The sequence below is a fragment of the Etheostoma spectabile genome, chromosome 9 (assembly GCF_008692095.1).
Source record: "Etheostoma spectabile isolate EspeVRDwgs_2016 chromosome 9, UIUC_Espe_1.0, whole genome shotgun sequence".
NCBI lineage: Eukaryota > Metazoa > Chordata > Actinopteri > Perciformes > Percidae > Etheostoma > Etheostoma spectabile.
The window spans coordinates 14,134,707-14,154,944 of record NC_045741.1 but is presented as its reverse complement, the minus strand read 5'-3'; the positions used below and the strand labels follow the sequence as shown (position 1 = coordinate 14,154,944).

Genomic DNA, 20,238 nt, shown 5'->3' with positions numbered 1-20,238 from the left:
AAAAAAATTCTCTCTCCCGAATCATTAACTGGACCATCTCCCCGACCTGTACATGCACATGTGTTTGCTATTTGCAGGCCCTGGGCTGATGTGCTTCAGAAGTGCTGCAGAAGGGCAGAAGGCATTTAGGAGGAAGGGCTGCAAGCAGCATCTCCTTTTACAGCGAGGCAAGAACACCTGAATGGCAGAGGAACCAAGGCCAGCTAGAGTCAGAGAGAGGGGCCAGAATGGTGACAAAAGAGTCTCAGAGTAGATCTGGACTTTAATCTAAACGGAAGGTCGGGGGTCAGGGTTGACAAAGTTCAGGCACAGTCTCCTACAATAACGAGAGGAGCCAAGAGCTGACAAAGCTCTGCAGCAGACACGGGCCCTCCCTTGAGCTGGCTGTTTTGCTGCCTGCGCCTGGCCAACTTGGAGTTGGAAGGAGGAGTGAGGCGCATAGAAGAGCCAGTAGCGGTAACAACAAAAGGGACTTCCTGCTGCTGCTGGTCTTCCATGCCATCCTGTTCGGCCAGCTGCCGGTTGACAGCCATGGCCTTGTCAGCAAAGAATGTCAGATCCCTGGCATTGCTGGTTCTAATGGACAAAAATCACAAAACATAAAAACAGTCAACAATTGAATTACAAGGTGCAAATATTTTAGGCTCAAGTGTCCAAAGGAATGCAGTCTGCTGTAGCTGCAATAAGGTTCTCTCACCTTTGATGCAGGATGGATGTTGGCAAAGTGTCAGATGCACCCTGAAAAAAATAAGTTAAAAAGTTATAAACCTTGAGACTTACTGATTAACCCTAAACAAACAATGTCTGCTAAAGACATGCAGAAGAGGCTTCATCATTTTGGACCTACCCCCTGCACCCAGGGGTGCTGCAGCACCTGGCTAGCACTCAGGCGGCTTTTGGCGTCCCGAACCAGAAGTTTGGATATTAGGTCTTTGGCACTTAAGGAGATGTGAGCCCAGTCTTTCTCTGGAAACTCATATTTTCCTTCCTGGATACTCTCAAACAAAGTGTTCTAGAAATAGACATAAAAACATGTACCATCAGTTGCTTTGACCTGGATGGAGAAGATACATTGTTTAAGAGTCCCTAGTGTCCTGTACGAGATATAGGAAACTGAAGGGCTGAAATAAGTTGTCAAATTCTTACCTGGCAGGTGTGGCAGGGTTCCCCCAATTCCCAGCCACAGTCACCTCCACATCGTCCTACAAAAGGTGGGTAGCCGCTCAGCATGATGTAGAGGATGACGCCAAGGCTCCACAGGTCACAGCGCTTGTCATAAATTGTGGCTTCCTCACTGAAGGCCTCAACCACCTCAGGTGCCATGTACTCTGCTGAGCCACACTGAAACAATAATAAACATGTTTGTTAGCTCCAGGGATGAAAAAAACCCAAAAAAAAAACCAAACTACAGCTGAAAGAAAATTGAGAGAGAAACCGGCCTCATTTGGCAGCAGCCCACATTCCTTAATTCAGCTGATACCTCGTGTTTGCAAGGGATAAAGCTTGGGGCCTACTCTAGGGCTGTGTGGTGAGAGGTGGCAGCCTATGTGACAGTCACATGCTTATGCACAATGGTGGGTTCATTTAAAGTTAGCTATACAGCTTTTCTCAATGTGTTAAGGACAATTAAGTAGAAACATAATCTACAATTACATATCAAGGGTAGAGGAAGGGAGGGCTATGCTATAATGAAGCAAGTTAGTGGGCAGGCAGCAGCAGTGACTCACTACTTTGACCATCCAGCTGTACACAAGCCAAGCAAAATGGGCTGAGGGCAAGGGTTAGCTCTGCTCTGACGGTACCTTGTTATGCAGCTAAGAAAGAAATTAGGCCAAACATCGTGCAGGGAAAAGAGGATTGGGTATCCTGCAGAGCCAGAGACTAGGCTAAGTACTTGCCGGTTACGTAACTTTGAAACAAAACACCAAATGTCGTTTTAAAACTTTAGGAACACAAAAGACGAGCAGGTGGCTAGTTCAGCAGGATGCATATTTCATTGTTACCTCATTCTATCAACGTAAACAAAAACTGCTATAATACATTTAAGTTTCAGGTTTAGAGTTTGGAATTTCTAGACATAGACAACTGGTATAAATTCTGAGAACCTGCTCTGATCCGTTATTTTTAACAATAGACCATGTACACATTTTAGTTATTTGTCCCGGCCAAGGCAAGGCTCTCTGGCCTATATTCTTCAATCTGTAGGTGAGCGTGTTTATATTGAGCACAGACCTATTGTGTCCCAGTACACTATAGCAGCTGTCTCCTAACCCCTCCTACCCTGCTGCACCCTTATGTAATGAAATTTGCTGCACAGAAATCTCATCTCAGACAAAGCTGCTTCTGTAGGAGAGAAAAACCCCAACCCCCACATTTCCACCGATAACACCATGTCTGGTGGCTGCCTCCACAGACAAGCTCACAGGATTCAGGTCAAATGCAGCTGCCGCAGAAATAAAAGACACAGGCACAAAATGATTTGTTATCCTACCAAGGTGCCCCACAACTGAAAGGCAATGAGATAGCTGCTATAAAAAAAAAAGAAAGAAAAAGACTGCTATTGTGGCAAACCTTTTCTTAAAGCCACCAAAATACAAGATAGTTGTAGACTGCCTGCTTTTGCCAGTGATAAGAGCTGAAAATGAGCAGTGAAATAACAGCAATCTCACATTTTTTCTTCCTGTGCTGCTGCTGCAGCAGCAGCAGCAAACACCTTCGGAGCTTGCATCAGTCACATCCTCCTCAAACCTTCCTGTAAGATGCAGATAGTTGCTATTTGGCTACCACAGGATTTGTTGGCATTTCAACCTGGGGCTTTCCTGAAACCATGTGACTAGTCAGGCCATACTGACACCACTGATGACACACCTCTGCCATTTGTGGATAGGATTATTTTTAAGACTTGCAGGAAAGAGACCTGTTATGTCGTCATGCAGCTGCATCCGTGACCACAAATAACAGATGCAGATCTTTGATTTTTTTTTTTTTTTTTTTAACTGTCTAAGCTGCTTCTCTGTACTGTCTTCATGTTGCAGCTTCACAAAATCCCCAACTTAAGAGTTCTTAATAAACTAAAATTAGCTTTTTCCTTAGAATGGTCCCTATGCTTTTCCATGTGCTCTCCATTGCACAAGAGAGCACAAATCAACAGTAAACTCACATTTTTTTTTAAACAGCCCCTGGATAAAGTTGAATAAAACACATTTGGTTGGATCGGGAACATAAATAAACGCAAAAGCAAATTATATCATGCAATTATTGGGGTGTCAATAGTTAAATTAAAATATGATAACATTGTTCCTGTGACCAGGAAAACAAGCCAAAACGCATGAGCAGATAAACCGACTGGGTATTTGTCCCTCCCAGTTACCCTCCCCCACCCACTGGTCGAGCCAATCACATCTCAGTTGCTAGGTATGGGGGAATGACTAACATTTCTAGAACAAGCCTTATGCAGAGCCTTTGTAAAAAGAACATAAAGCACAGACAAGCGTGCTTGGGGCCAATGGGCGGAGACTAAGCAGAAAGATAGAGGGTGGATGTTTTTCTCTTAAACCACAGAGAGAAAAAGGGAAATGAGCAAGAGTGTTTTGGTTTCATTGTAACTTTATACCACATGACATGGCCTTGTAAGAGTTACAATGTATTCCCTGCAGCTTTCAAGACAATTACATTGTGTGCCATCCTCAGGCATTAACTTTCCCTACACTGAAATTTTGCATTAGATGAAGTCTGTTGATTATTTACAACAAAACTTCAGAATAAAACAAACAGATGTACTCTACTGCACCAAACACACATGATCAATCAGGCCCAACATCAAAGATTTGGACTAAAAACAAGCGGCCTCTTGGGCCCCAAAACTATCTCCCATTCAAATAGTCCAGGGATGGGTTCTTTCCATTAGTTCTGCTAAAGGAAGATAAAGTTACCAGTGTAGAAAACCCCACACCCACTCCTATATTCCTTGCAGGCTAAACTGCTTCACCTGCTCTGGTCCATCTATCCAGCCCCCCAGACAGCCAGTAGACAGTATGTGTTGACATGTTCAGGGCTTGCCAGTTCAACTTTACCATTCCACTCTGAGGTGTCAAGGGTCCCACTTTTGTGGGCAGTGTTTAGAGGATTTGCTTTGTGTTGTGACGACAGCAGACGAGCTAAACAATCATAAACTCATGTAATCCAATATTTGCAACTGATAAGCAACAGGACGTTGACATTAAACTGGGGGATATCTAGTGTTGCTGGTATGATGCATTTTGCTGTAATAGCACTTTCCCCACTACCATTTATAAAAGTGGTCTGAACGGTTTGGCAAACAAGACAAGCACAATATGCAGGTGAACTTACAGGAGTGAGGAGCTCAGGAGTGGAAATAGGAGAGCTGTCGCTGTTTAGCTTGATCCCACTGCCCAAGTCAAAGTCACAGATCTTGACTGGGGAAATCTGACAAAAAGATACAAGTTCAGAATCAAATTAATTTACATTTTGAGTCATTGATACAATTTTGTGAGAAATATCTGATTTTCACTGCCATTTATCATTACCAGGGTTCATACCTTCATTTAGGGCACGGTTTTAGTTGCCCTTCACCCAAACATGTTTACAGTAAACTCACCTTGTCTGCACTCTTACAGAGAATGTTTTCAGGCTTCAGGTCTCTATGTGCCATTCCTGGAAAAAAATGTAATCACAAAGCAATCGGTCAGTCTTTATTGTTAGTTAGATCTAGCCATCATGCCGGAATCAAGTATGATGCTTTTTTTTACATTATAATCAGCTTAAAATACAAAGCATTGTTAAGTCTTTTTGTTGATCATTAGGAGTACAAAAAAAAAAAAAAAAGGAAAAAAGTGTTTGCCAATTTGTACAAGTGGTCTTACCCTTGTTATGCAGGAAATCTAGAGCGCTGGCGATGTCCTGCACTACAACACTGGCTTCCTGCTCACTGAAGTGCAGTCTCTTGTGAATTTGTGCCAAAATAGACCCTAATAGGAGCAACAATGTTAGTATATCAGCTCCATTTGCAAGTAAAAAGCATAGAATGAATGCTTTCCCCACACAGACAAAAAACTGGCTACACACTAGAAACTGTGCACATGCTTTACAGGAATGTTTATAAAAAAATAAAATCGGATGCAGGCATCCTGCGGCAGCTGTAGTCCACTAACCTCCTCTAAGCTTTTCAAACACCAGGTAGAATTTGTCTTCCTCTTCAAAGAACTCCACCAGCTCCAGTATGTTACTGCAGAAAAGAAAGAAAAAAAAAAAAAAGCACTATGAGTTAGGCCTGCACAATATTGCGATATGTATTGCAATATGAAAAAAGAAAAGGTGATTTTTAAAAGATGACATAAATAGCTCTATTTGGAAATAATAAATCATTCGACTATTGCGGTGATTTTGTAGGAGAGAACATCTACATGAAAAAAAAGGATCTTTTCTAATGCGAACCTGTCTTTGATCTTTAATGCTTTACAAACACCAAAGCAAGTAAGCGCTGTGACTAACATAACTCTTCTGAAGTGGTTTTGAAGAGGGAAAATAGGTAGAAATACTCTGACTAGCATGACATTGTATTCATATAATACTATTAATCCAGGCTAATGTGAATGACAGTGACTGCAAGTTGCTTCCTCTAAATTTCAGGTTGTGGTCGACTAGCGGGGCCAACTTGTTAGTTTAATAAATTGATAAGACTTGCACGTCACGCGCACTAGCAACAAACCGTGTATCCAAGAACAATTTAGTCAATGTAAATGACGTTCAATCAGACATACTTCTGTAGTAGATTAGTGTTAAATTTCCAGTGTCACGGCTCTGAACCGTAACGTTAGTTGGGACAGATGAACCCCTTGATTCTTTAGGCTAACTATATTAGCTTTAGCCTTGTTGGTAGCTTTTTGCGGGGAAAATGGCCAGGAGGTGTTTCAATTATGTTGCATTAATTAGGTGATTTAGTTAAACATAGAACACGACTGCTGTAGCTTCACTGACTACCCATCAAAAAATATGCGCATCTGTGTCAGCGGCAGCTGCCGCTTACGGTACTTCTCAAAACACGGAGAGCCTCACTTCCCATAACAAACCCCGTCGGGCTAACGTCACATACACACTTTGCCCACATGGCTACCTGTCTTAAAAAGGGGAAGTGTTTGACGGTAACAATCATGTAAAAGGAGAACGGTGAACGTTTACTTTTCTATCAAGCAGCAAAAAAGGATTAGCGTCAACATTGCAAAGTCCTGCGGTGAGACTATTGCGCATGCGCACATCGCGATGTTGATGCTAAAACACAATATAGTTCAACCCTCCTATGAGCCAATTTCAACTAGGGATGGGTCATCATTTTTGAAGGGTCACTAAAAAAAATTGACCGGCCCCTGGTAGCACGTAACACGTTACTACGGTGTGTGGCACATTCAGTTTGGCTCTTTTCCAAACAAGGGCAGTCAGTCTGTGGTACGGTCTCCATACATTCATCAGGTAGCGTTACTTTAGTTGGTCATGATGACAAATGGACATTACCTGTGGCCCTGGCATTGATAGAGCATCTCAACCTCACGGAAGACACGGCTGCGACTGTGACCCGGTCTTTTCTCAATGATCTGGAACATAACAGTGCAGCCATAAGAATCTCCCAAAGAAAAATATCTATCTGTGCCCAGAGCCCATCTGTTTGGGTGAAGTCTGCCCCCCCTCAAGCAGCACCACAAAACTCCACTCCTGTGTGTGTTTTTTATTTAACTGTATCGCAGTATATTCTACATACAGAGCTTTAAAACAGTTTCCTTCTAGACCAGCATTTTACTGCTTTCCTACTTTCAGCCTACCCTGTGACACAGTTGTAAAGTGTGATTAAATGTGCAAAGCAGAATGAGAATGTAACAAGTCACACCATCTCTATATTTAGCACTTCATGCATGACCCATATTTAAATCTGAAGCACTCTTAAGTAGCCATGCATGTTCTTTAAAACATCCCATCAGCTAATCCAAAACTTTTACGATAAACAAAACATGCTTGCTAAATATAACTTTCTGCTGCCTGGAACAGAGGGGCGACCAGCTGCATGATGCCCTGCCAAGAGAGACAGAACGATAGACTGCTGACACCAAAGCAAAAAGGCCTGAATTTTCCAGTCCTGGTTGGTTATTGTCTGCTTGGGAGGCGGTGAATGTTTTTCTTCCTGGTAGCTGGATTACAGTTGCTATTGAAGCCCAATGGGGCCAGAGTTGCAGTTGTGTGTCTAGGATTAATAGACAGACAAGAGGCATGTGAGCGGTTCAAAGCCTCTGCACTGTTCTAGTCTGAGTCAGCAACACAAACAGCCTCCAATCAGCTCACGTTCTCCTGACCGCTTCACAAGCCTCTCACCCCGATAATGACGTGCAGATAAAAAACTGCAAAACATTGCTGACAAACGCACTAACATAAGCGGCCAGTTAGAGAAGTACTAGATTTATGGTTGCTTATCCAAATCACAGATCTGAACAACCTGCTGGAAAACATGGCCCCTCTGCTCAATCATCAACCCAGGGTTGAGAAATACTACCTTTAAGGAGAAGGATTTGTTGAAGAACTAGAGCTGCAGATAGGCAGGCAATACACAGCCCTCTGCTCACAATTGGTACTTTAAGGCTTTTGTTGCAATTGCAACAAAAGGAGCTCACACATGAAACTCAATTCAGTCTGGAGGGGGAGGGGGAGGGGGAGACAGGACATCTGGCAGGAGCCCCCTCAGACTCTTAAGTGACCTCCAATAACTGCAGACCCTTGTACCTCCTCCCCCAGAACCACAAAGTCCCAAGGGACTTAGCAAACCACCCAATGTAAACAATACCAACAGATCATGGTCACATAATAGAATGTGTGCTTTGATTCCCCTGAAATATTAACTGGTATGCTATGGACACTTACTTTATTGGGAACCAGGTTTAAACTGTCAACACCTCATTTCAAATTTATGAGCAGAATTCAACTGCACATAGGGATTAATAAGTTAAAAATAGATCAGTGTCTCAGTGAGATTTGTAAGTTAGGTGTGAAGCAAGTGCCACAATGTTTTGTTCTTAAAAATGAGGAAGTAAGCATTTTGTATAAAAAGTGAAAAAGGAAGTCCCCAGGAGTCAAGACATGTATTAACAAGTCCACACTCAATTTGGACATGAAAAAAAGTAAAACTGTACTGAGTGAGAAGGAGAACAAAGCAGTGTAAACAGCTTGGGCCACAACCCTCACCCTGCACCCCTCCTTCTGTGTTTTTTTGGCAGTTACCAGTACACAATGTTCTTACAACTAGCGTCCTCTGTAGGCAATAGGAGTAATGAAAAAGGGGTGGGTATATCCCTCCCAGCTTTCTGATAGGCTAACCATCTGTAAAAACAGTGAGGGGAAGCGTATAACAGCAGCTAGTGTTGCACATTAAGAGAAGAAGAAAGACAAAAGTAAAGCAGTAGCACAACACAGATGAGAAAAAAGGAAAAGTATCCTGCCCCAGGATCAAAACTTCCCAACATTTCTAAAGAATGACCAGGGAAAAGAAGGAAACCTGGACACAATGATGCACATCCCATAGCTCTTATACTGCATGTAATGTCACAGGGCTCCTTTATGTGCAAAGGCATTTCATAATTAAACTAACATATCATAACATAACGAAGTCCTAGAAATGCAACATCTCTATATTGATCTCTAGCCATGGTGACCCACACAGACAACAGGTCAGTGTTATGTGGCAACAAGGACAGTCACAGACTCATGAGACAGGAGCACTGACGTGCAAGAATCCCATCTCCGTGCATTATGCTAATGTTTTCAAATGCATTTCAGTCATCTATACAAGTGTGTGCTTTCTTACCTTGACAGCATACTCTTTATTGGTGATGAGGTTGATGCATGTTTGCACTCTGGCATAAGCGCCCTCTCCTAGTACCTCTTCCTGCAGTCTGTAGACATCTGTAGTACAGAGTTTCACGTTAGGAAAACAATACTAATATATTTGAAGGGGCACAATCTCTATAAATGCACCATTCAATGTTTTATGACGAGATTTATAACAGCAACATAACGATACTGTAAAAAGCTTTTACCCTCGAATCGTCCAGAGAAACTGTCAGTTGCCCGGCAACGCTTTTTCTTCTTGTTTCTCTTCTTGGCATCTGGGATGTCGATAGGCTGGCTGGAAGGTATGTCTGTCAAAATAAAAGTGCCTACATTGTCATGTGCTGGCAAAGAAACAATCCAAACAAAGTTTAGTACCGCACTTAAGAGAATTGTAAGGTCAATCAGAGTAGTGCTGTGGAGAGTAAATAGTACATGTATTTCAAATTAAAGAAACCCGCCTTGGTTAATGAACTAGGTAACTCTTGGTGCAACTAAAGCATTATGATTAACAAAACTCATAAGCAAGTAACAATTTTCAAAACACTTAGTTAAAATACTTACCATGTCTTGGGGAGGAATCAAAATTAAATGTTGAATCAATGAGATGGGATCCATTTGTAATGAAGTTGTCAGATTCAAAGGGATTTTGCCCCTAGAAAATAAAAAAAACAATGTGCTGGTTAGGATTTGCAATCTTATCAATTAGCCATTTAGCTGAGAGCATAAATTGTTAGTCGTAACTGATAAGAGCCTTTGTTATCTACAATTCTGAAACCATAAATTAAGAGTAGACTCAAAACAGCTGATGGGTGGAAAATTTTAAGACCAACCATAAATATTTGATGCACAGCCACCAAGTAATCTAAAGACCCACAGCAGTCCATCCTAACATAATCCAAACCTAAATCTTGCTAAAAATGAATGCAAGAGCAAGCCACAATCCTGCAATAGCGCTTCAACTTTAAGTCCACTCCGGTCACACTTTCGATAACTTAGCGTACATGTCCCAGCAGGCCACACAGTACATTTGTCAGCCAACAAGTGCGAGAGCAACAGATAGGTTTATATATAGCGAGGTGAGGTCCTCTCATACATACTGACAAATGTTCTGATTATAGAGACTTCCCAAAAGGCATGATGATCGCCGCTCTGCATTTTCCCCCTCAACAAATCTCAAACTCACGTTGAAAGAGCGGTGGAATCCAGTGACCTCGGTGATCTTATTTTGCACCATTTTGCTTTGATTTGATTTGGGATGATGTTTTGGTGGGTGTGCGGCGGCGGCAGTGGTTTTTGGGATATCAATTTGCACTTCTCCGAAACAGAAAGTCGTTTCAGAGGGAGTAGCAAGTGATTACACTGCGCTGGCTGGTCAGCTTGCTGCTGCGCTTTAAACGGGAGCCCTGTGGACAATACAGAAACACACCGCAACGTTACAACCCATATTACCAGAGCAAATGACACCAACGTACAATAAACGTTTCGCAAAGTTTAAATGAACGCTTAACCACATACAATTGACAACCTGGCTAACACTATAGACGATTAACGTTATGGAATATTAGCTAGTTACATGTTCGTGTGCAATAAAAACAATCAGAATGCAACAACAGTTAACTGCATCGCCACCCACGTTTAGCATTAGCTAGCTACTGTTGTAGGTTGGCTACAGACATTTAGCTAGCTAGCTAAACAAGTCAAGTTAAGAGGTTACGACACGGAAAAACTCATTACAACACTACAGTCCAGTGGAGATGAGCAAATATGTCGGAAAGCCACGCTGTTTTCAATCGTAGAGTGACGGTCGGGGCCGCTTCAACAGTCGCAGGGAGGCTAACATTTATTTAGTCATAGCAGCCAAGTCGCGAGCACTGGTTCCGAGTTGACCGTTAATTTTAACGTCAGACAACAAAGGTTAACAAATACAGTAACGTCACTGTAGTCTTGCGAGAAGAACGATTAGCTACATTTAAAATTACGAAAACAAAATGGAAGAATGAATAGCCGCTAGTCAAAGCTAATGTTACTTTTTTGTACTCACCCCGTTGTTAATTTTACAGCTCCAGTGTTCGTTGTTTGACCCACTGCTTCACAAGCCGCAGAGGACGGTCAAGGGAGGGGGAAGCCTGATAATGAGTGCGTGGAAGGTGGTGAAAGAGCAACGGTTCAGGTGTTTTTATAACATCTCTGCTGACTCCTCCTTGTCTCCTCCCTCCTCAGAGCTGCGTCAACAGACTAGATGCATCACGTGCTTTGTAGAATCGGATATGGGGCAAGGTACCATTTCGTCTCGTTGCAACAATTGTATCTCTTCTCGAGGTGAGAAGCATAAATGGTTGCTCAACGTGGTGCAGAAGACATACAATAACATTTTTACTTTATGAGGTACGTCATTTAGTAGCTAGTTTAATATTGACTTACGTGAAAACCGGAACATATTTTAGGAAAAAGTCTCGAAAACTAAAGTAACACACACGATATGGTACCCAGCCAGTGAGCTCTGTTTTGTTCTAGAAGAGGCCACGCCATGGGAAAGGATGTATAGGAAACAAAACCGCGAGTAGCCTACGTGCACAGTCAGCACCCACGGCTGTTCTGAAGAAAGAGATCTCAATGGAGGTGGAGAGAGACGGGACTAGCGCAGCAATGCAGCATGTTGACAGACCAAGATCCAGCACCAGTTTACACTACACTACTTAAAGGTCTACGTGTAAAAGTCCTGAAATCAGTTTTTCCCGAAGGACAAGTAAAGAATAATGAGCATCAAAATGTCAGTTATCATAAAACGCTGGAATGTTCCTGATTACTGTGTATGCAGCATTTTTGTTGTGAAGTAAAGGTAAATTATTTTTTTTACACTGTATATACTGCTTGATCAATTACAAACAACCTATTTGAGATAGTAATAATGATCATATGTTTTGTATGTAAAACCTTAAACTTCAAAAAGTAATCAGTAACTACAGCAGTCAAGTAAATGTGGTGGAGTAAAAAGTAGGCCTACCAACTGAAAAACCAAACTACAAAGTGCCACATGTAAGTGCAACATGCAGGCCATAGTGTATTTTTTTTATAGCCATCTGTAGGTGATCACGATGGCAGAAACGTGTTCTCTTATTACCCATCGGCGTGTGAGATGCCAAAGGAACATTGCCACAGACATGACAAGTCCATACAGTATTTCCAAAAATTAAGAGGCACAGTAAAGGGATGGCAAACCCCTTTGTTATTTGATATTAATATCATTATTTTGCATGAATTCACTTAATTATTTGCAGAAACTCATAACAGAAAATTACTATGTTGCATTATATGCCAAGAAGTGTAAATGCTTCATTGTGCTATGTGCTTTATTGTCAAACTGTACAGTAGGCCTATGTCCTCATTGATTACTTATGATAACCGTTTTATCACTGCATATAATCCCTAGTCCACAGACCTACTCTGTATAGCATTAATGTATTGTTTATCTAAAGTGTTCAAGTTAAAACCATGTACGGGTTGTTTTCAGAACTCGACTGTCTTGTGACCGGAGCCTTTTTGCCTCTCCTCCTCCTTTCACCTTCTAACCCTAAAACATAAGCCCAATGGTAGCAAACATTGCGCAAACTGTTGGCAGACTATCCCCAGCCAGGAGCACATGGTGTAGTCCCAGGTTTAGTAGAAAAACAAGATCATACTTCGAAGTACAAGAGGCGGATCTGTGTCACTCCAGGTCATAAGGAAGAGGGATAGGCCATCATAAATAACTGTTGGTGGTAACAACCCTTATTTTTGATGTGAATGGCACTCAAACAGGAGAAATTTGGGAGCGGGCTCTGTTTTTAGGCAGAGTGTACCAGCGTGAAATGGGATAGAGGCGTGTTTCTGTTGTTCACAGGGACACTGAAGTTCAGAGACTATTCTTCTACGGTATCCTGAGGCTGCATAGAGATAAAGCTGCAGATATTTGTTTAACCAAAGTGTTGTGTTGTTATCATCTGCCTCTGTGGATGTGTGCATCTGCATCATTTCCACTGTTTGATGCAGCCATAAATAACATTTTCTACATGTAGTTAGTGTATTACTTAATGCAGTAAGCTGCACTGAAATTGAATACACATTTTCAAAATGGCAGTGCAGCGCAACATTGTTAAAATTCATATAACTTTATTTTAAACTCAAGTGGAGGTCCCAAATGTTCCTGAGATACCAAATCATCAACGATGCAGCCATAGGAAATATGGAGTGTTTGGTTTGAATACTTCGCTCTGTAAACATCATGTAGCTTTAATGGAGAGCTATAGCATGTTTATGTGATACTGTCAGCAAACCACTAAGTAGAAGTAGAAAACATTGTGTTTAAAAATGATAACCTCTAAATGCTGCTATACTCATATAAACAGGCAAAGCTTACAGCTAGAGCCAGTAAAAAAAGCTACATTAAAATGCTTTAAGGGCTAGAAATCCTGTTTAGCCTAGTCGACACCAGACCCTTCTCAGAGCAAATCTCAAATTTTCCGGAAGTTCATCAGGGTTTTCCCAGACTAAGCCATTTTGAGTGATGTTTTGAAATTAACTTCAGTGTCTGGACCAGGAGGATTTGTTGCAAAAATCTTTCCTGCACTATCCATTTTAAACAGTGCAGTACTACCTTCTACATGCATCTGTGCATGTAGAAGTGTGCATGTCGTAACTGTGAATTTATTCATGAAATGCACGTCTGGCACGTTCAACTGCAACTGTCAAGGGTCAAGAAAACAAGTGAGGAACCAGTTATCTTACACAGTTGGAAGGCTGCAGTGCCTCAGGGTGTTGATCGTACCCTTCCTAAAAACAAAAGAGGCAAAGTAGCCTTCAGTCAGGAAAATACTCAAACAAAACCTTGTACGTGCTTCAAGTTTTATAAAAGAAAGACTGCATACTGAAGCACTGAGATGACACTCCGCAAACTCTTTTAACAAAGAAAGAATTACAATTTTGAAACCACCTTTTGTTTTTGTTCCAACTTTGTTCCAGTTGTGCTCTGAAAAACCTTTTGTGTGCTTGTTACGTAAGCATATATAACACAGCAGTTTAAATGAATGAGGTTTTGAAATTCTTAGAATCTCCTTTCAGTTTGGGTAACACACCAACAACTGCAATCTATCAGCACACCACTCAAATGTTTAGTAATTTCCATTGACTTTTCGAGCTTGGCTGTTCATGTTACTATTTAATTTTTAATAACTTACACAAAGTTTTAGTGTTAACATGTTATAAATCATCACCTATGCACTCTTGATTTATTTTTTATTTTTTTAGAAACTACTGATTTAAAACAGTAATGGAATATTGTGTTTTATGAATGTCTTTAAATACAGAGTGAGAGAGCCTTTTCATCCCTGTAGTAGCTACAGCTCTGCACTGACTTACAAGCCACAAAACCGTTAAGGGTGTGTGCTCATTCTAACATTTACTGAGTCACATTACCTCCCAAACCCTTTTCTTTACGTGTCCATATTCACATTGTACCATCAAAACAACAGCTAGACCGTGCTTTGTAAACCCCTGCCAGAGTTGGACAAGCTCCAGTCTGATTGGTTTCAGACTGAAATCCTTCCCCTTTGTTCTTGGCGTCTCTCCAGTACTTTCCTCCGTGTCTTGCAACCCCTTCAGGGGCAGTCTAGTACATTCCAGAAGAGAAAAACACCAGAGGGAGCGAAGAGCAAAAGGCGGATCCGCACGTAACACATGCTGCCAGAGTACAGTGGAGAGTTGAGGAGGAAATGACTCCACTGGGAGGAGGGACAATCCTATAAGAGGATCAGGTTTCAGCAGGCAATGAGGTCATTTCAGTGGTTGATGTTATGGGGCGGCTAGTTACATCATGCTGGTTTATTAAGATTTATACTAGCATGTCAAACATTATGTTGAAAGTGAAAATAATACTTTAGCTGGGAATATATTTATAGATTGTAACTAAGTACATTTACTCAAGTGCCGTACTTAAGTACAATTTTTATGTACTTGTACTTTACTTGGCTACTTCCATTTTATACTTCTACTTTACTACATTTCAGAGTAAAATATTGTACTTTTTACTCCACTACATTTATTTGACTAGCTCAAGTTACTTAATTTGCGAATTCATTCTAATACAGAAAATTATCATCAAATAATGCTGGTGTAATATCATAGAAAAACCTACACAGTAGTATATAAGTAGTAAAATCAGCTCCACCTTTACAAGATGCAACACCAAAGTTATGTACACATTAATGCATCAATTATTGCAATCCAATAATATATGTATTCTTCTGAAATGGGTCATTCTGCATCATGAGTACTTTTACTCTGGTACTTTAAGTACATTTGGTTGGTAATACCTTTGTAAACATCTGAAAGTAGGACTTTTACTTGTAACAGAGTATTTCCATACTAGCATTTTGGTAATTTTACTGAAGTAAAATATTGGAGTACTCCTTCAACCATTGTTGATAAACATGCAGTTGAGGTGACTGATTGTCAGATAAGTGGTTGAAAGTAACTAAGTACCGTAGATTTATACTAGTATTTAAGTACATGCACTTTATGTTATGCTAATTTCTTAAGGGAAATATTGTACTTTTTATTGCAATACATTTATCTGACAGCTATATATACTGGTTACTGTGTATTATTTGTTCAATCATTAACTCAACTCATTGACATTGAAATTTTTTTTTATATTTATTTGTATTAGAATACTTTTTACAGTCATGAAAGAACATGTTCTTAGGTTTTGATTGTGAGAAATTGTTGGCTCATGCAATTAAATATTTACATATGGGTGTATGTGTGGAAGATTTCTGCTCATTATTTACATAATCCAGACCATTACGACTGATAACTGCTTAAACCGGACCAACAGAGTTGTTCTCAAGCCTATTCATGCAAAGCCGGCTCATTCAAAACAAAAACTCTGTGTGTATTCATCACATTACCGTCTGGCCTGTTTCTTGCATAACCAGCTCAATCGAATAATTAACCCGAATCAGGTCCAGAAAGGCCCTACTTCCCCTCTTCATGACAATAACTGGGACATCAAGCAGATTGCATGAAGGCTACAACATTGAACTGTAGGATTACACTTCTACTCCTCAATACAGACCGCTTTAGGTGTCTGATGCCCCCCAGTGGACAGTTTTACATTCAGTCTGTTAAACATGCTGCCAGCAGTTTTGGCTTTTGAGGTTCCAGTCTCGAGTGACCTTCAGCTGCCAAGTATCTGCAATAAACACCTGCAGGTTTGACATCTGATAACCTGCCTTGTGGCCTGAGGCCCAAAGTGTGCTCTGACACAGACTTCATATCTGAGACACCAACAGGCCATTACTGTATTGTTAATTAATTTATAATTATGTGTATAATATCTTTTATATAAAATAATACCAAGCCCCTCATTTATTTAAATGTCTGAAATGATCTTCAAAATATACAGATCTCTCTCAGAAACTTTATTTTTCTCATTTTAACATTTGTACACAATACTTTCTCTGCCTGAAAAAATACTACTGCAATGATTGTTCAGATGTGAGTGGTAAAACCCCTCAGAAAAACAGAAACATCTGGGACAGGAATTAAGTTAGGCTTTAGCCCAGTACTATTAACTTCTGAAAGGAGAACCAGTCAGTTTTAATTTAAATACCAATTTTCAAATTCCAATTGTAACAGTAGAGAATCATTTAATGTAACAACATTGATTTTATAGATGTACAGTAAGAAATGCTAATTTAAGACAGACAGAAAGCCAAAAAGCATCCTGGAATGATTGAGATTCAAATAAAAATAGAAAAGCATCAACACAAACATACATCTCTTAATACTGTGCTCTGATAAAATGTTAAAAAAAAAAAAAAAAGAACAGAACACCTCATTTGACAAGGTTAAAACCTACAGTATGTGGCTAAAATAGATTACAGTACTTAAATATAAAAATAGACTCTTTTGTTAATTTGTTTGTTCTTTTTGTTCTGCAGTCTTCTATATGGACGGATGTGTTGGTCCGGCGTGTCAACCGGTCAGTCATGCTCCCTCAGTGACACATTCGAGAGGTCATTTCTTTCTGCAACAGATAGAGACCACAACAAACAATTTTCATCTATTGTTGATGGAGCTAGGGCGGCACAATTAATCGCAATTTTATCAAAATCGCACGTGGTATCACAGGTGGGGCCCCCGCATTTGTTAAAGGCAAAATATGTGTCAAACCATTCTGAATGAAGTATTGGGATGCTGTAGAAACATCCCAGCCTACTAATTGTATCCTACAGACTAAAGAAAAAAATCTTTGTTTAGTACAGATCCTCGCAAACAAAAATCACACTATAAATCACTTTTATATTTTTCAATGAAAATGAGAATGATACAAAAATGATCATACCCTCCAATATCGTGAATCATATCGCAATCCCAATATCAGTCAAAATAATCGCAATTAGATCATTACCTCATATCATGCAGCCCTAGTTGGAGCTGTGAGGAAATTTCAAAAGCTTCCGCACATTAACACAAGACTAGAAGTTGCCGGATATTAAAATAAATTGCAAGGTCAAGACATCTGCACACTAATTGCAAACATCCAGTTTATCGTCTAAGCTTTTAGTCACACAGGCCTTTGTTACAGCATGAGACGTGTTGAACACACACAGAACATACAGTCTCTCCCAAGTGGGCGGAGGGGTCATCAATCAATCAATCAATCAATCAATCAATCAATCAATCAATCAATCAATCAATATTCAACAGCCAATCAATCACATATAACATCAATTAGGGGAGGTGCAGTAATTCAGCAAGTAGGGATGTAACACTGAATCGTGAATCGGTTAAAAATCAATATAAATGTGTGAAGATTACAACTGGTTGAGATAAAAAAAATAATAATCTCACAGCAGTTTTTAAACGGCCAAGGACGTTATCTACTTTTGATTTCACTTGTTAGACTTCAGAAGTCACTACGTCTTCGTTTATTTATTTGAAGAGATTTAAGTTTCCATTTGTTGTAGCTATTTTTATGTGGGATTTGTTTAAAAACTAATTATTCATTTAGATGTTATTTAAGGTAATATAATTTCAGTTACAGTTTTGATAAGGAGATGTGTTGCTTTGCACAGTTTATAAAAATAAAGGAATATTTTTCAGTCATTTGTCTGCAGTACATTCTGTTAAAAATAATCGTGAGGAAATAGTTTTGTAAACTTTAAATTGTGAACTGTATCTAATTTTGGGTTGAGTTTATCGTTACATCTCTACTCTCAAGTGAATCTCATTGTAAAATGAGGATTTTGAGAGATCCTGAAAACAATTCTGTGGTTTAAATTGGGAAAACCCAAGGAAGGATACACTATAATTATATTTGCAAGGTTCCCAGCCAGGGCCCTGTTGGACATTAGTGATTCTTACAAGTTTTATTGCTTACATAAAGATTACAAATGGTGGCAGCATCCTGTTGCAGAAATGATTGTCGCTTGCAAATACTGTTAAATTTGAGTCCTCTTGTCTGCTCATGCATGGGTAACAAGTACCGTGTTTGTTTTGATTACGGCAGGAAATGTTCTAATCTTGTGAATCCCCACAACTATCACTAAATACAGGACCCAGTTTACCTGCTACTTGACTATCTATCGGGAACATATCAGTGTCGGTAAATGTGTCAGTGTATTATCAAGTAATAAGATGTGTTTAATGTGTTTAGTGCGTACATTTTTATAGTAATGAACGTCCGTTACGTTCAAGGCTTGTATAATGTGGACGTGCTGACAGTTTTGTTGTCATTACTTAGAATTCCTCATGGGGGTGACAGAAACTACGCACTATAGCTTTAAGTAAGATATGTTTGAAGTAATTTAGAAACAGTGCCTCGTTTACATAATTTGTCCACCAGGGTGTGCAGACAAGTTTATTTATCAACTGTTAAATGTACCGCTAAGTACAGTATCTTGGTTGCAATTCTTTAAAAAACACATACTAGCGATCCTAGCGATAACATTTGTATGTTATGTGTCTATATAAAGGAAAATAAGGCAATAGAGTTATAAAAGTTTTAAACACTTAAATATCGATATCAGCCTCAAAATCCCAAATCTGGATCTTTTTCATGTTCTTTTGTACATTAATGCAGTACTTCAGTTTGATAATTTTATGTGACTTTGCACATACTGATAGGTGTCAAACAGTTATAGGTTATTGCTTATTGTGTCTGGCACTGCAATTTTATAAAAAAAGATTTAACACCTTTTACTGGTTTCTGAAAATCCCTGCTCCAAATAATTACAGCACCGTTTAACTAATGTATTGTTGAGTGTATTCAATTCCATTATTACAGAACATAATTTTATTTATTTTTGTATTTAGCTAGCTCCATGTTAGATCCTATCCCTTCTTTGACTCACCAGAGGTTCCAGCTCTTTATGGTCCGTGAGGTTGAACTCTGTTACAAAGTAATAGAAATGCTTGTAGCAGGTATTGACGTGAGCCTCGGCCCCCATCTGGCTCACGCGGTCAAAGTGGTGGATGTAGACGTGGACAAACACCCGGAACAGACGAGACAAAATCTTCTTAGCCACCTGCATGAAGGTCTTAGGGAAGGGAGTACCTGCGAGTCAAACAGATGGAGATGGGAGAACGCCACGGTCAATCCCTGATGACCTATTGCCATTTGCTTCACCGAAAGGAACACGTTTGGAATACTGCTGTATTTAATGCAACGGTTACTGAATATTTTAACTGAGCTCATCTTTCGATTTGTTTCTTTGTCCTCTGGAGTCCCTCAGGTTGGATACCAGCATGTTAAAAAGGACCCAGCCAGTATCATGTCACACGTGAATGGAAAATCAACACAACTTGGTCTGGGGGATAAGCCTCTGCTTGCACCAAGTGATTAATTTAGTATGTCGTTTTGCTTTGACTAATTCAACTAATTCAATAACATTCCAGAGGACGCACGCGTTAGAGGTCATTTCTATTCATAGCCTCCTGTACATTGTGTGACCAATTTTTTAAATCCATTGCTTGGATGTTTCTGTAGTTAGTCAGATGCCGAGCAGCACAGGGCATGCACACATGTACAGAGATACAGACTGAGATAGTAAGAAACTGAGAATTCCACAGCAGCAGCAGAAGATTAACTGGTAGTGTTTGCAAAGTGCAACACTGTAGGTAATCTAATAAATGTGGCCTTGCCAGTTTAATCTAAAACATTTTTTGGTTATTTGAAGAAGAAAAAAAGAAAAAAACAGTGGCTTCAGATTTAAAATGCCTATAATCTGCAGAATGTTATCTGTCTCTTATTTTCTAAAAAAAAAACTAAAAAATCCCTGTTCCATACTGTATGTCTACCAGTTATGACTA

At 39.9% G+C, this 20,238-nt stretch overlaps 2 protein-coding genes across 3 annotated transcripts in view; both read right to left on the bottom strand.

Annotated features, from left to right (window-relative positions):
• Positions 1–201: 201 nt before the first annotated feature.
• mknk2b (MAPK interacting serine/threonine kinase 2b) lies at positions 202–11,126 on the bottom strand. Its single transcript, XM_032524949.1, has 14 exons — positions 10,928–11,126; positions 10,070–10,289; positions 9,448–9,538; positions 9,093–9,194; positions 8,861–8,958; positions 6,529–6,608; positions 5,172–5,245; positions 4,884–4,988; positions 4,619–4,674; positions 4,351–4,446; positions 1,147–1,341; positions 848–1,012; positions 698–738; positions 202–576 (listed from the first exon to the last, which is right to left on the bottom strand). The coding sequence occupies exons 2-14, from the start codon at positions 10,118–10,120 to the stop codon at positions 303–305; spliced, it is 1,428 nt and encodes a 475-aa protein (XP_032380840.1). The 5' UTR covers positions 10,121–10,289; positions 10,928–11,126; the 3' UTR covers positions 202–302.
• Positions 11,127–16,330: 5,204 nt separating this feature from the next.
• Positions 16,331–20,238, bottom strand: part of mob3a (MOB kinase activator 3A) — a 6,722-nt gene continuing 2,814 nt past the window's right edge. Inside the window, exons 3-4 of one of the 2 annotated variants that reach the window (XM_032524965.1) lie at positions 19,281–19,483; positions 16,331–16,951 (exon numbers count right to left, since the gene is read on the bottom strand). In XM_032524965.1, the coding sequence (XP_032380856.1) occupies positions 16,922–16,951; positions 19,281–19,483 (233 nt within the window). In that variant the 3' untranslated portion in view covers positions 16,331–16,921. The remainder of the gene's footprint in view (positions 16,952–19,280; positions 19,484–20,238) is intronic. The other variant, XM_032524966.1, reaches the window with a different exon arrangement.